Genomic DNA, 15,604 nt, shown 5'->3' on the forward strand with positions numbered 1-15,604 from the left:
TAAAAGGACACTTTCTGACTTCCAAAAAAAACAAATGGAAATGCGAAAAGCTTACATCTGTCCTGTTACCTCATTCTCAGCCACCTGGCCTGCTTTGGAGTCATCATGGCATTCCCAGTTTCTTTTTGCTTACCACACAGTAAATTAAAAAGACTGTTCAGAAAATAAATATTTTCAGAAAGCAGACAACAGTTACAGCTCAGAAGGACTGATCTGCATTATTTCTATGTGAACTGGTAAGTTTATTCAGATATTAAAGAATCTGTATTTTTTCACAGTCTTCTGGGTATTTCAAAATGTATGCAGAACTATTTTATCTGGTTCTAAAATATCCTCCCCAGCTGTAAAGGCCACTCTGATTTATAAATATTGGTAGGTTTTCGTATGTCCTATCTGTGTCTTTTAAGTTTTTGTGAACTTGGCTTACTAGTCACTTATTTCTTATGAATAGAGATGAAAGGAGACTTGGACTAGGGACTTAAAACAAATAATTTATTTAAATATACTTAACTTTACAGTTCAGGGTTACTACACTGATTTCCTAAGGTGTATAAGAAGTTACAAAACAGGAAGTTTATCAAAATTAGTAAGCATGGTTTGGTGAAAATAATCTGCTATCTTGATTTTGTGCTGAATGAAGAAATGGGCTGTTATTCTTCAAACACAACAGCATCCTTCTCTAAGTTGGAATCATATAGGAAAATTACCCTTTACACGACAGGTTGGTGGGTTTTCATTCTATTTTTGAACAACTTTTACTGAAGAAATAAAATATTTGGTTTTGAAAAAGGTTAAAAATGATATCATTGCAGTGACTCAAACATTCATTTTCTTTTTTCTCTTTAAGACCAAAGTAACAGTAATTGATCAAAAAGACAGATACACTGTCTGATGTTAAAATCTTTCCAACCTCAAAGTTACAGAAATAGTACCAGAAATGTATCACGTTCTACATATACCTCATCTGCAATGTACATAATATATTTACATCACCTAAAAGATCAAAGCTGAACACTGTAGAACAGAATGTGTTACAGTCCAGCTGCACAGTAACATCCCTTTCTAAGAGCAAGTCAACCACAGCTTTTCTCAGAGTTTCCACTACCTCTTTTAAGGCAATCAGCAGAATACAGCAGCACACACAAACTGTTATAAAACACTTTACAGCTCTAGATTTTTATATCTTCCTCTCCTACACAAGGAGGCGTGTGGTGGTCAGGCCAGGTATCTGTTTCCATGTCTGATGGCAACTGAAAATCTGAAATGAGATCTATCTGTAGCTGCAAAAGGAACCCAATACTGTTGGGTTTGAGCCATGATATAGGAGGAGCTGCAGCTCTACACTCAAGAGGACAGCTGAACTGGTAACGGTAACACAGAGACCATGAACATCACATGTGGCTCTCCGATGTGCTACTGATCTCCTTTTTAGTGACAAATGCTTTCAGACTACATGTACATTATGGCTAAGACACCGTTTATAAGAGGAACGAGAAAGCCATACTGCCTTCTTTTATCTCTTTTAAGCACGGTACTAAATTTAGATTGAGCACTACTTCTTAGAAATATGATTCCTAGTCCTAGATAAAGAAAGTCAACAAACTAGATATTTTTATATATTTTTACTTTTTAAAAAATTAGGAAAGATATGTTTTTTTCCTTCCTCACTGGGCTATGTAGCACTCTGAAATTCACAGATTATGTTTTCTCCCTATTTATGTAAACAGGTTCTTGTTCTGTATTCTAAAAGGAAACACAAATATGGTTGACCTGGACAGTCCAATTCCTATTTCTCCAAAAGATCTCTGAATTCTGTGGATTTGCCACAGTCCTGATATTCACCTTGTTCTTCTTCAGGAAAGCGGCAGCTGCAGGCATCTTCCTGAACTGATTGTTCAGGTGTAGTATGCACTAAAGAAAAAGAGCAAATGTTCACTTTCTGTTGTTTTTATTCTACCATCCTACTTCACTCTTCCTCAAGTCACAACTGCAGGAAGTCAACAAGAATTATTTTTCCACGTGATTCCGTAATTTGGCGTGAAATTATTCCTCAACAACACTATTTCTAATAAAACTAACTTATAGTACTTTGTTTTCCCTAATGCAACAGCTGCTACTTGTACTGTTTGCCACAAGGATGAAAGGAAGACTAACTTGGAATTGTTGTTTTTTTGTTTATTTTTGTCTGAGTAACATACTCTCCTGTATTCAGAATTACCCTAAAAGATCAACCCCTTATCTGTTAGGATAAATTTAAAAACAGAACAACAACACAAACAACCTTGTTATTTTCTTCTAGTTGCTTCTAGTTTGAAGGGTAATTATAGTATTAACTTTTTTTATGCAGGGCAGTGCAAAAGAGTGACATGTACATGCTTACTCAGACACAATTTAGAAGTCTCAAGATCACAGACTCAGAGAACATCCTGAGTTGGAAGGGACTGACAAGGCTCATCAAGTCCAACTCCTATCTCCACACAGGACCACCCATCCCCTCCTTTCCAAAGTCTGTTGCTTCCAGTTAATTTTAAGATAATACATACTTTTGCTAACAGCTATGTCAGTGTCAGCTGCAAAGGACTGGGAGAAAAGTCCTGATTTGGAACACTTAGGAAACTGCAAGCAAATTTTCTTCTGGTAGCTTAACTTATGATTACAGTCACTTTCCATTATCCAAGGTAATACGGACTAGTATTCTCCAAATAATTGGAAAGCTTAGGTAATACATACAGATACTGTACAGTTCACTCTAAATGCAAAAAAAAAAAAAAAAAAAAAAAAAAAAAAAGCTTTAGGTAGAGCCAAACTAGAACTTGTTAAACTGTTGGATGCAATCCACCTCATCTTTGTGTAGTAATCTTGTGCTTCCTCAGAGGGCAGTGCTAGATTCAGGCTGGTTCTGCGTCTCTTCAGCAGCATGTTCCAACTGCTACTACAGTGCAGACCTGACTCCAGCTTTGGGTGCAAGTAAGACAGAGCCAGGCTCTTTTCAGTGGAGCCCACTGCCGTGACAAGGGCCAACGGGCACAAAGTGGAACACAAGAGGTTCCATCTAAACATCAGGAAGCACTTTGTTACTGTGCAGGTGACTGAGCACTGGCACAAGTTGCCCAGAGAGCTTGTGGAGTCTCCTCATTTGGAGATCTTCAAAAGCTGCCTGGAGATGGTCCTAGGCAACCTGCTCTGAGTATCTCTGAGCAGGGCATTGGGCCAGCTGACCTTCAGAGGTCCCTTCCAACCTTAAAAATTCTGTGATTGATAACCCCTCTTCTACTGAAGCCAAACTTCAGAGATACTGATACTAGGCCACTGATACTGTTTCTGACAGACAGAAATGGAAGGTGCTATTGCCATGCATGCCAAGGATGGTACTTGAAAGTGACAGAACTGACCCTTACATTAGATTAGTAAAGCTCAGTTAAGCTCTTCCACCTGCATGGATACTTCACTTCTATGGATATGCTTGCAGTTAGCCTGTAATACCGCTAAAACACCCACTGATAATTAAGAGTTTTTAATAAAAACTCTTTTTACTTTTAATAAAAATTAACAAAATTAATTTTCCTTTCAGTTACTATTTCAAACTTCCAGAAAAAAAAAATATCTGCAGCTACCTTTTAAAGAGACTTCAAAAATGTGGATTCCTGATTTCTGTCTAGTTTCAAAAAGATAAATGAAATTGAGGAGCAGATCTATCTTACTTTTCTTGAAGACAGCATGTAGTTTCTTTTTCTGCCAGATGCTGAAGAATATACACGAAGGTAGCAGAAACACTAGGCACAACAGCCCAGCTACAGCAAGTGAAATTCTGATAATGTCCATCTGGATATTCTTCCCTACGAAGCAAAGAACATTCTTTACGAAGTGCTACGGAGCAAAATTCTACTGCACTTGAATCAGTTGACTTCCTTGTCTCCATTTGAACATGGCTGCTTCTAGATTAGTCTTGAAAAATGGATATGAGAAAGGACTTTCTCATGCTTTAAACACTAAGTGAAAAAGCTATAGTATGTTGGTCATGATTCCTCATCTCTGTAGGCAATATTACACAGTGACTCACCTGGCACAGTGACAAAAAGTGGAATCCCAGGAGAAGTGGTAGGTAGAATAGTGGCTAAAGTGGGGTTATCTGAAGTATGTTTGCAAACCACATCTTTTGATGCAGTTCCAGGCTCCACAACCTGGTTTGCCGAGCACCTGAAAGACATTTAAAGGGGAAAAAAAGGAAAAAAAAAATGGAAAAAAGTCCAGTCAAGCTACAGCATTTATTTTTAGCTTACTTACTTTGTCCAATTTTTACAGGAGCCATTTGGCTGGTCGTTAAAAGTTCCATAACGGCAAGTCTGGCAACCTTCAACAGACAAGGACAGATATGTTTTTACAAGACGAGCATACAAAACAACACGTGAAACATTATTTTTAACAGCTTAGAGTAACTATGATCTACATTCACAGAATTACTTTTATCTTATTATGTTGCTCTAAGCATTCATGGCAAGTCCTTCCCCATGCCCATCCCTGTGAGCTATGTACTAGTACAATACTTGGATAAAGTTTCCTACATGCTGGCAACAAAAGAAGTGTCATGCAGAGAACCAACTGGTGCGTGATTTCAGTGGGCTTGTCTGCTACTGCGCTCACTGCACACAGCATGCAAACAGCACCAGCAGCTTTTATCTTAGGACATCCTTGCTGTACTTCTTTCAGAGACGTGCAAGAGGCCGTGCTGTGTAAGGTGCTGGGGATGCAAGCGCATTAAGCTAGCAGGGAAGGCAATCTTACCGCTCCCAGTTCTTTCCTTGCCCACGCCACAGAAGCTGTCACACCGGGAGCAGCCGTTGCCACCGCATTGGTACTCGTCCTTGCAGGTACACTCGGCATCGCTTGTTGGTGAGCACGTTTTTGAATACGTGAATCTTCCTGGAAGGTGCAAATGAGCCTGATGTTACAAACAAAAAAAAAAAAAAAAAAAAGCAAATACACAAAAACTAGTGCAGCAAAGGCCTGGGACCTTTACTCTTACAGAAATTAAAGCTGGTCAGTTCAGTGAGATGCATCACGTTGCTTCACTGGTAACATCTCCACTTACAACGACATGACAAATGAGTACTCTTTCTTCCTTTTTTTTATTTTTTTTTTAAACTTTCCCCAATCCAGGCGGAGGTTAAACCCCACCACCCCATCCGGACCCCCACCGCCTCCCGATACCTTCGCACTTGCGGCACATGGTGCAGCTGCTGAGTCCCGCGGTGCTGGAGAAGGTGTCGGCCGGGCACCGCCGGCAGCCGGCGCTCGCCACGAAGGTACCTGCAGGGCCGAGACAGACAAAAGCTGCAGAGGAGGCGCAGGGCCCGGCTCCCCGCGACCCAGCCGTGCCCGGCCGTCGCTCTCACCCGCCGGGCATTCGGCACCGCCGGGAGCGGCGCTCGCCAGCGCCAGAGCGAGCAGCGCCGCCGGGAGAAGCGGCCGCGCTGCTGCGGCTCGCATGGGGTCGGTGCGCGGCGGCGCGGACGGCTCGAAGTGCGCGCGGGGCGGCGGGCGCCGGCCCTTAGGGGCAGCCCCCGTCGAGCCTCGGCTGCGTCAGCCCGGGGGCGGCGGGGAAACCCCGGCCCGGCGGGGGTTTCCGGCCTGCCGGCGCGACCCCCGGACTCTGCCGGGCAGCGTTCGCCGCCCCCCCCCCCGTCGGGGCTTCCCGCTGAGGCCCGCGCGGAAAGCCCGCGGTGGGCTCGGAGGTCCGGCCGGTGCTGGCCGCCAGCCGGTCGCTGGGCACGGCCCGGCTCGAGGGGTGCGGTAGGGGCGGCACTGGGAGGCCAAGGGGGGCTGCGACCGAGCCTGGAAACGGCTTCGCGGCGGCGGCGGCGAGCGGAGAGCACTCGGTGTGCCGGGACAGCGCGCAAATACGAGACACAGCGCGAAGCACGCGTGGCCCTACGGGCACCGCACCCCGAGGAGATGCGACCCTCAGGCGCTCAGCGCCGTCTCGGGTAGCTCCGAGCCTGATGCCGCAGCCCGGGCCGGGCCGAGCACGGCGGTGCCCGGCAAACCGGGGCCAGAAGTGGCCGTCGGGTGGCCCAGGGCTCGTCCGCGCCCGCGGGCCTGGAGGCACGAGGCCCCGCGACACGGCCCCGCCCCTGCGGCTCCCCGCGGCCGCTCTCCGCCCGCGACAGCCCTCGGGCACACAAAACCTTTCTCCACCTCCTCGGGAGAGGGGCAGGAGCTGCACTCGTAGCCGGGAGGGTTTCCAGTCGGGACTTTCGTCGTGCATCGCGCTTGCGGTTGGGTGACCCGTGCTTCTGTGCCTGCTGAACCGCCCCGTCACTGGAGAAGCGGTGGATGAAGTGGCTGCCGGGGCTGTGCTGGGGCAGGCTGGGATGGAGTCCCAGCAAGTGATGGGGAGGGAACATCCCCAGGGCAGCTGAGCTAAGCCGGCCAAAGGGATATTCCGTGCCCTGTGGGGTGGGAAAGGGGAAAGGGGGCTCCTCATGAAGATGTCTGTCCTCCCAAACAACCGCTATGCATTTTGAGGCCCTGCCTCCCAGGACGTGACCGAACATCGCTCACTGATGGGAAGCAGAGAGTAACCGAGCTAACTTGCTTTTGCTTTTCTCTCTCTGTGCTTCCGCGCGGCTTTTTTTTTTTTTTTTTTTTTTTTTTTTTTTTTTTTTTGAGGGCTGCCTGGCGGAGAGCAGAAGCAGCTCGCTTATAAAGCCGCGTGTATCTTGTGTGATTATGCTGCCGTGAGTGGGTGACGCGTGAGGAAAAAAAAAAATAAATAAAAAAAAAATGCATTTCGTCAGCCGAAAAGGGGCAAAGGAGCAACCAAAATGGGGGGCGGGCGCGGGGCCGAGCGCCGGGTCCTGCCCGAGGGGGCGGGCGCGGGGGTGGGGGCGGGGCCGCGCAGCGTCGAGCGCGCTGCGGCTGAGGTGAGTCGGAGCCGCCGCCCGCGCGGGGCTCGGCGGGGCGCTGGATCGGGTCGTACCGGGCCGGAGGAGCCCCCCCGGGGGTCCAGAGGGCGAGGAGCCGGCTGCCGGTTGCCCTTCGTGGAGGGAGCGGGGTTCCCGAGGCCGATAGAGAGGTGCCGGGAGGCCCGGAGGCCTGCCGGGGTGTCTCGGAGCCTGGCGGCGGTCGCGGTGAGGAGGTCGCTTTCTTGTCGTCGTGGCTGAGGCGAAAATATCTCCTGCTGGTCAGCACGTTGGAAAGTGATTTCTTTTTGTAGTCGTTCCTTTTTTTTTTTTTTTTTTCTATTTGGCCTTTCTACGGTTTGTGATTCAGCCACCCGCCAAAAGCGACCATCTTGAGCAAATTGCATGCACTGCGCAGGGGATTATATTTAGCTTAAAGATTTGGGGCAGCCTGTGCTGTTGGTGGCGCTGGGAAGCAAACAGGCTTGTATTTAATGTGTGTATACAGCCTGCTAAAGGAGATGGCTGCTATGTCTGCACAACTTGGTTCTACCTTCCCAGAAAGCTTAATCTTCCCCTAGTACTATTTGTGGCATGACAGGTATCCACATAGGCACCCACATAACAAACAGTACTAAAACTGAGGAATCTGTCAGTATATCAGAATAAATGTCCAAGGGTGGCAGGGAAAGGTTGGGGAAAAGAGGTTTTAGGATCAGATGCCTGTTTGCATCTAAAGAGCTAAAGAAAGAGAGGGATACAAGCTACTTACCTAGAGTATTTTTCCCCATTAATAAGTAGATGCAGTATTTCTGCATTGTGGCTATTCAAGGTGTCTGATTCTAGTTAGTCAAATCTGTAAGAAATATTGTCACAATAAGCATACACCATCCAGAAGAGCTCCTGCATATCTCTGGGCTGTCCTGAAATCATTGCTGATGATGTGACTTCAGTGTACTTGCTCAGTTGGCCTTGTGTTGGACAGTATGTAAAACCTCACTAAAAGTGGGATTTGACACTCTGAATTTGCCTGCTGAGGCTGGTTCTCCATGACAGGGCATTCTGCTGCATGCTATTGCATTCTGGAAATTGTCTTTCAAAAAGAGGCTTACTGTAAGGACAAAACCTGAAAATACATGAAGTTGAAGCGGGGGGAGGGGATAGTTTTCTTTGGTGAAGACAACTAAGTGTGGATGTCATTTTGAGAAGAGCTTCCAGGTACTCCGTGTGCATTTCTGGGTGGAAATTCCTTACATAAGAAAAAAAAATCTGTCTCATAGAGTTAGTGATCTGTGAAATGCCTTCTTTCACATCATAGATGCTTACAAAGACTTCTGTCAGACCAGCATAAGTTAATGTGTGTTTTTACATGATGTAGTTAAAGTTACTTTAACTTAACCTTCCAGTGGAAATTTGGTCACTCACCTCATGTGAATTTAAGAGCTAAAAAAAAAATATTCTTAAGCCTAGTTCTTTCCATTTGCTAAATTCTGTGGTCTGCTCCCCCATCACACATGTGCACACATTTCTCCCCCACAAAATTGTGAAATACCCAGAAAATCTATTGCTCAGGCTTTGCAGGGGCACTGATAGAGTCATTGTAAGTCACAGGAAACTTAATGAAGTATGCTGTGCGGAAACTAAATACCAGACATGAGGTCAAAGCTCATACAAGCTCTTTTTGTAAATGTTGACCTGGGTAGGAGTCAGTAGTCTGGGTATGAGTGAGGGTGTGCAAATTGAAAATAACCCTGCCACCCACCTTGAGCCCTTCTCTCTGGCATACTGAATTCACGTAGTCTTGATCAGGCCAAGTTGTTTCTTGTTCTGGTGCTGATGGTCTGTGTCTCCCAGTGCACAAATGGTTTAATCTCTTAGTATTGCAATTATTTGTAAAAAGCTCTTTGGTTAAATAAGACTGCTATGAATATCAGTTAAGGCTAGTGAATGGTTTTGACATTGCTTAAATGGAAGGTAGTGTAAAAAATGCAAATTACTTGCTGCTAAACTTTACTGTTAGGAAGGATTTGTACTAAGGGATTTGCTTTTTAACCACGTCACTCTCTGTCTCTCTGCCTGTCTTTCACCCCAACCCCCTTAGCTTCTTTCACAAACTTCTCACTCAACAGCAGCCCCTTAAGACATGGCCTCGAAAAGAGCATTGGTAATTCTAGCAAAAGGGGCAGAGGAAATGGAAACTGTAATCCCCACTGATATTATGAGAAGAGCTGGGGTGAGTATGCAGACAATGAAAAGTCTTTTAATGAGTGCATGGTGAAGTGAAAATCTTTGCTGCAAATTAATGTTCATTACTGGGAGTTTAAGGTGGAGTCTGTAGCATATGGTAAAAGTTTATCTATGCCTTCTTACTGGTTGGAATTATTTGTGTTGTGCTCCGAATAAGCATACGTAACAAGTTACGTTTCTGCTAAAGAAACATTTAAATATGAGCCTGAGGTTAAAAGTGAACTAGAGCAGATGTTTCAAGTAAATCTTACCCTATCAAAAACCATGTCTACTCCCATGAATAGCAGTAGGGTGTTTTGTTTTTATTTTGTTTTGTTTTTATTGTAGGCATTTGACCAGCTCAGTATTCATCAAGCTAATGACATTACATAATTCTCCTTGAGCTTTTAAAATTGTGTTATTAACTTGAATTCTACCTAGTGGAATGTTCTTTGTTAACTTTTGCATCTGTAGTTGTACACAGTATTATCATCTGGAGTTTAAGTGTTGCTCTGTTTTTGCCAGTTTTTCATATTGCTTGGCTCATTTTATGTACCATTTCAAAACTACTAGCTAAGAAAAATGTCCTAAATTCTTGAATTGTAATGATATACATATTCTTCTGTTAGATCAAGGTGACTGTTGCAGGCCTAACAGGAAAAGATCCAGTGCAGTGCAGTCGAGATGTCTTCATTTGTCCTGATGCCAGTCTAGAAGATGCAAGAAAAGAGGTTGGTCATCACCTCAATTTGGTATAATGATCAATAAGGCCTCTCTTACAGTTTCAGAAATTAATTCTTAAAGCTTATACGTTACCTTTAGAGATATGTTGTGTATTATCTTCGCTCTGTGCCATAGTGACTCACAGACCTGCCCATCCTGCAGTACAATTGTCCCTTCAGTGTTGTTCTACTTCACAGCATGCCAAGATTTCATAATTCTGAAGAAGTATTGTTTTTGTGTGCAGTGTCAAACATAGGGCTTTATTTTTCATGTTCGTCAGCATGCCAAAATATCATGATTTGGAACAACAAAAAACTTCTGATGGAAAGCTAAGCAACACTAAAGAAGGTTCAGCAAAAACACTTGTCCTCACAGTGCGTGAGCTGCAGTTTGCTTGCTGAAGCTTGTAAATTCACTAGGCTTAGAAGTTTGTTCTGTGACAGACTTCATCAATAATAGGCTGCTGCTGGAAAAGGAAATAATATGTTGTTCCATAATTGGATCTACCTCTGTGTTCTTAAAAGTGTCGTTCAGTGGAAGAAAAGGCAGATCCGTTTGCCTCTCACTTGACTCAACTGTAGTGTCCTTAAAACAATAGGACAAATATACCAGCCAATGTTCAACAGAACAGTTTTGTCTTTTGTTTGTTTAGGGGCCTTACGATGTCATTGTCCTGCCTGGAGGTAACCTCGGTGCGCAAAACTTGTCAGAGGTAAAGTTCTGGTATTTTAAAGGTTGATCAGCATTCTCATGGGTAGTAGGTGGTCTGCACTTGTTTAGTAATTCTTCAAGTTCGGTACGACATCTGAGTAAATGAGTAAGAGGTAAGTAATTGTTAATCTTAAGCCTTCTTGCATATATACAGGGGGACAACTCTGTAAATTCTTGGATTTGAGTGCCTAGTTAAGCTAAGCAAAAATGGAAGACTGCTCAAAATTGTGCAAAGGTCTTTCTTCATAATCTCATGAAACTGAAATAATTGCAAATGAAGATTTAGTTACATGAAGACTGAAACAGGACAAACCCAGAGGACTCTTTGTGCTTTTACTCAAGAAGTCTCTCTCAGGTGCAAAACTGTTGTAGTATTTATGCCATATGGAAGGCAGGCAGACAAACGAGTGAATCTGACAAATAGCACTCGGATAATATCACACAGTTTCTAAGCCATGGAATGTGAGACAAATATATGTTATAAATCTTTAAGAATGATGCAAACTAGCTGGAGGTGAATGCTCTGTCCTGTTTGTCTCATGAAGTTCTTGAACAATGACTTCCTGTGGCCATAGAATAGCCTGCTTTTATGTAGGTCAAGGATTTCCTTGCAGTTCCTTCTGATTTCCTTGCAAATTGTTTGTGGGGGAAGTACTTTTTGGTTTCAGTTTTTCTTCCTCCCCTTAATGTTTTCATTGCCCTCTGTCCTGAGTTAGGATGGAGAGTTGTCAGCTGTTTCTGTAAATCTTGCTTACAAATTTGCAATGGAAAATATTTCAACAATGCTTCATATAATCAACCCAAATCAATGACTTCCTGTATCTTTGTACAGTCTTCTGCTGTTAAAGACATTTTGAAGGATCAGGAAAGCAGAAAAGGCCTGATTGCTGCTATATGTGCAGGTTAGTCAATCAAATATCTTGCGTTGTAAAATATTTGGATATTGAAACTTGGATATACTTGAAGGGGCATACAAAGAGTTACCCTGGCTTAGGAATCTTTATTCCTGTAACTTAGTGGCAGAAATTTGTACTACATGCAAATACAAATTTGAACATTTGAATTTTGTGCAAACTTAGCAGGAGGAGGTCAATGGAATATTGTGAATAATTATCCTGCAAATTCTGCAGTTCTGCTTGGTACCCAGTTCTTTCCAATCAGTTAGGTTAGTGTCTTAAAAATAAAATAAATAAATAAATAAAATAAGTTCTAGGATTTTTTTTTTTCAAAATACTTGCTTATTCTGGTGATCTTTCTGTAAGGACACAGTGCTGGCAGAACATCATTACTATAAATTTGTCTCACATCTTCTCCTCTGCCCTTTAGCTTCAGAAGGGAGGTTGTAAATATAGAATTACAGACTCACTCTTCCTCAGCTGAGTGGAAGCAGAAGATGGAATCACTCTGTGAAGAGGGTTGTCTCTTTACATATTCTGCACAGCCAGATATCTAGTTAATTTCTTCATGAAATTTGTATGTGACATCATATGGTATGGAATATCCAACTGGCCAGTTGGGGTCATCTGTCCCCTCCCAGCTTCTTGTGCATTCCCCTAGCCTCTTTACTGGCAGAACAGCCATGAGAAACTGAAAGGTCATTGACTTAGTGTAAGCACTGCCCTGCAACACCTAAATCATCAGTGTGTTAATCAACGTTATTCCCACACTAAAAGCACCAGCTACTAATAAGAAAATTAAATATCCCAGCCAAAACCAGAACAGCAATCGAACTGAGAGGTTGGCTTAGGTATGTGTAGGCAAGTATAAGGAGAGTGATGATGAGTTTATAAAATACATTATAACAGTGTATTTATGGAATATTTTTCAATCTTTTGGGAGTCTTGTATATAGATGTTGGTTTGGTTTGGTTTTGGTTTTGTTCCTCAGTTGGGCAATATGCATACAGAGTTGTTAATATTCTTGAATTTGGCAGTGGTGGTCTTCTACTCTTCTATCCATATTTGTTGCAGAACGATTACAACTTCTTAGTGGCCCAGTAAAGGCATTTGCTTGTAAACAGGAGAGTTCATTTATCTTGGGTATAATGCTTCTCAGAGCTGATTTCTAGCTGAACACAAGATAATTTCCTGGACTATATCAGAAATGAATCAAATGTGCAGAAACGAAATTTGCTTCAGGCAAATCCTATATTCAGTTTCTTTTGGAATTCCCCTAAGGATTTTCTGTTGGGTGACTTTATAAGACTTTATACAAATTCCTTCCTCCTCCAAGGAGGAAGTGAAGAAAAGAAAAGAGGCTGTTAAAACCCAAAACTTAGCTGTTAGCCCATAATCTGTACAAAATACTGCTTGGCATACAATTCCAACATGTAACAGCCTTTTCAAGTGAAATTTTATCAGTTAGGTCTCTAAAGTCAAGACTCAACATTGTAGTAAGATAACTGTACCTAGTTATGTTCAGATTACAATATAGACTCATCACTACTTAACTTCAAGCAGTTTTTGAAATAAAAAGTGCAGTGACCATTGTTCTTGATTCTTTCATAAGGCAGCACTGTCACTGGTAGGATAGGTGCTTAAGCTGAGTGTTCTCTAAACTTTCTGTTCTTCATATGCTTCTCTGTACAAGACATTTTGTATAATAGAATGGGAGAGAGTATACAGCTATGTTCTTTTTGAGGCTTTTTGCTTCAGAGGTAAAGTCAGCATCAATTTTATAAGTAGTCTTCCCACAGTGAGATCTGGGCCTTTGAGGGCCTAGTGCCTGAATGTATGTTCTTAAGTGTTTGTAGAAGAAAAGTTCCTCACAGATGCAACTGTGTGTCCATACAGGTCCTACTGCCCTTCTGGCACATGGGATAGGGTTTGGAAGCAAAGTCACAACACATCCCTTGGCCAAAGATAAAATGATGAATGGAGGTATGTAATTAATTTTATAGGTTTCTCTCTAAACCCTTCTCAGACGTTATTTTAGCTGAACTCTTCATGTAAAGAAAGGTAAATAACATTTGTATCTTATTTTGTATCTCTGAATTTTTCTGAATTTGTATCTTATTTTGTATCTCTGAATTTCCTTAGTTCTTTGATTTACAAATGCAGTCTGACTTCCAAAAATAACCCCATGGGAGCCAAGAGGCACAGTGAGCGCTTCTCAATGAGCTTGTGGAATCAGAGGTGTGCTCACATGCCATGTGAATAAGCTGGCAGAGCTCTCAAGGGGCCATTTTTCTCTCTGAGGACCATGTGCAGTGATGGGTTGCTTGGTTCTGGAGGGATAGGGATGCAGAACCCATGGTGGGCTTGGCCTGCATAGGTGTTTGAGATGCATACTGTAGAGCATTATGATGTTGTCAGAGGCCAACACTGCTCAGTTGCCATAGCCTGTGGGCCGTGCCCTGTGGGAGACAGCTTTGTGCTCTGTGGCATCTGTGGATCTGTGCTGGAGACTGATTCTCTTTCTGTTCTGTCACCACCACCACCCCCAGCTCACTACTGCTACTCCGAGAGCCGCGTGGAGAAAGATGGGAACATCCTCACCAGCCGTGGCCCTGGTACCAGCTTTGAGTTTGGGTTGGCCATTGTTGAAACACTGATGGGGAAGGAAGTGGCTGAACAGGTGAAGGCACCCCTAGTATTGAAAGAGTGAAGAGTTGGTGTGGGACAGGAATTAGAACAATTTCAGAAGGAGAATCTTATCCTTCGTAGAATAACAAAAAGATGCACTGTTGTAAATCCCATTTAATTGCGGTTGAAATTAGCAGCAGTACTCACCTGTATTGGGATGTCTTACAAACTAATGGTCTTTGTTCCCGGATCCTGTTAGCAAAAAGCTTTATCACTAAAAAGAAGCCAGCTTTTAATAATCTTATCTCTTGGATGGCATTTACAAATCACATGGACAAATGTTTAGTGATAAATAAAAATGAAGCAACTCTGCTTGTGTGGTGTTTCTTTGTGTCTTCTCCCATCCCAGACCTGTGGCACCTTTTTACCATCATGGCTAACAATGTACTGTTCAAAGCATTTTCTATCTAGTATTTCACATGGTTCTTTTGAAGTATGAGCCGAAATTAATTGTTAAATTGTAACCTAGAATTTGTTGAAAACACTATTTAATTTGCATTATATAAATAAGGCCAATAGGTAATCGTCATTCTAATGCAGCATGTAACTAATGTAACTAATTCTAATGTAGCATGTAAGTGGGAATGTTCTCTTATTAAGCAGCCTACAGTTCCTGTAGCTAGGAGCTTGTCCATGCCATTGATACCATTTGATTTTGTTTTCTAAATTAAATGATTGTGGATTCATCAAGCTATTCAGGCAGCTAACCATCAACATAAAATAGGAAGTTTTGGACTTAGCAGTTTACCACCAGAAGCAGTGCTTGTTTCTGCTTTTTGGAAATTAGATTTTGCTTCAAGCCTGGCTTAAGTGAGCATATGCTGGTTTAGAGGAGTTGTTGGATAGCTCTGTAGAGGAAGTAGTAGAGACATATTTCCATGAGAATTAAGAATTTGGGAACGTTTTTTGTCTGTTACCTTTCTTGTACTAAGTAACTATATTCTGACTGACAGCAATAATGCTTAATGGCACCTCAGTGAACTCTGAATTTGCCACAGCATCTAGAGACTCGGTTCTGCATACATCTGAAGTGTAGTCTGAACTTCAGAAAATGACTGCATCGGTTCCTTTATGATTGGTAATTTTAAGGGAAAACAAGTACAAGTTGCTTCTCATTTACTGCATTTTGATAATGGAATACATTGGTACTTTTGCATGCTTAGAATTAAGCAGTGTCTCTATAGTGTTAGTATTTACTGGGAGAACTCCTTTAGCTATATGCTCTTCCTCCAGTTTGTTCAGAAAAGCTTTCATATGTCTCTAGCTTTGAAATACGCTCAAAATAAGCAAAAATTGCAATCTGTTTAAGACTGGACAGGCTTGTTCATTACATCTACATGTCTAACTGGTATTGCCATGCAAATGTAAACCGAATTATGGAGTGATTCTTCTGGAACCTGGAATAACCATTTGTTTTGTAAATGGGCATGATTCAGAATACAGGAAAAGCTGTGCATT

The 15,604-nt window shown here is 42.8% G+C and overlaps 2 protein-coding genes across 8 annotated transcripts; one reads left to right on the forward strand and one right to left on the reverse strand.

Moving 5' to 3' along the window:
* Positions 1 to 471: 471 nt before the first annotated feature.
* Positions 472 to 6,577, reverse strand: TNFRSF9 (TNF receptor superfamily member 9). 2 transcript variants are annotated; one of them, XM_084495036.1, is made up of 7 exons: positions 5,944 to 6,577; positions 5,209 to 5,307; positions 4,783 to 4,920; positions 4,285 to 4,351; positions 4,061 to 4,197; positions 3,702 to 3,836; positions 472 to 1,911 (listed from the first exon to the last, which is right to left on the reverse strand). In XM_084495036.1, exons 1-7 carry the CDS (start codon positions 6,482 to 6,484, stop codon positions 1,787 to 1,789), a joined length of 1,242 nt encoding a protein of 413 aa, XP_084351162.1. In that variant the 5' UTR covers positions 6,485 to 6,577; the 3' UTR covers positions 472 to 1,786. The 2 variants fall into 2 exon arrangements, with proteins under 2 accessions (XP_084351162.1, XP_084351163.1); XM_084495037.1 differs by lacking the exon at positions 5,944 to 6,577 and adding an exon at positions 5,394 to 5,526.
* PARK7 (Parkinsonism associated deglycase) lies at positions 5,323 to 14,458 on the forward strand. Of its 6 annotated transcripts, none has more exons than XM_084495043.1 (7): positions 5,323 to 5,490; positions 9,004 to 9,135; positions 9,758 to 9,859; positions 10,504 to 10,563; positions 11,395 to 11,464; positions 13,355 to 13,441; positions 14,008 to 14,458. In XM_084495043.1, exons 2-7 carry the CDS (start codon positions 9,046 to 9,048, stop codon positions 14,166 to 14,168), a joined length of 570 nt encoding a protein of 189 aa, XP_084351169.1. In that variant the 5' UTR covers positions 5,323 to 5,490; positions 9,004 to 9,045; the 3' UTR covers positions 14,169 to 14,458. The 6 variants fall into 6 exon arrangements, with proteins under 6 accessions (XP_084351169.1, XP_084351168.1, XP_084351164.1 ...); XM_084495042.1 differs by lacking the exon at positions 5,323 to 5,490 and adding an exon at positions 6,471 to 6,577; XM_084495038.1 differs by lacking the exon at positions 5,323 to 5,490 and adding an exon at positions 6,892 to 6,923.
* The last annotated feature ends 1,146 nt before the right edge of the window (positions 14,459 to 15,604 follow it).

The sequence above is a fragment of the Aythya ferina genome (assembly GCF_964211825.1).
Source record: "Aythya ferina genome assembly, chromosome: 21".
In the NCBI taxonomy this organism is placed as follows: Eukaryota; Metazoa; Chordata; class Aves; order Anseriformes; family Anatidae; genus Aythya; species Aythya ferina.

Coding starts and splice junctions, on each gene's coding strand:
- TNFRSF9 (XM_084495036.1), bottom strand. CDS start 6,484: ATGAGGAGCCCCCTTTCCCCTTTCCCACCCCACAGGGCACGGAATATC. Junction 5,308..5,943: donor GAGGGTCGCATCTCCTCGGG/GTGCGGTGCCCG, acceptor TCGGCCCTGCAG/GTACCTTCGTGGCGAGCGCC. Junction 3,837..4,060: donor ACTTTTTGTCACTGTGCCAG/GTGAGTCACTGT, acceptor TTTGCTTCGTAG/GGAAGAATATCCAGATGGAC.
- PARK7 (XM_084495043.1), top strand. CDS start 9,046: ATGGCCTCGAAAAGAGCATTGGTAATTCTAGCAAAAGGGGCAGAGGAA. Junction 9,860..10,503: donor TAGAAGATGCAAGAAAAGAG/GTTGGTCATCAC, acceptor TTGTTTGTTTAG/GGGCCTTACGATGTCATTGT. Junction 11,465..13,354: donor GATTGCTGCTATATGTGCAG/GTTAGTCAATCA, acceptor GTGTCCATACAG/GTCCTACTGCCCTTCTGGCA.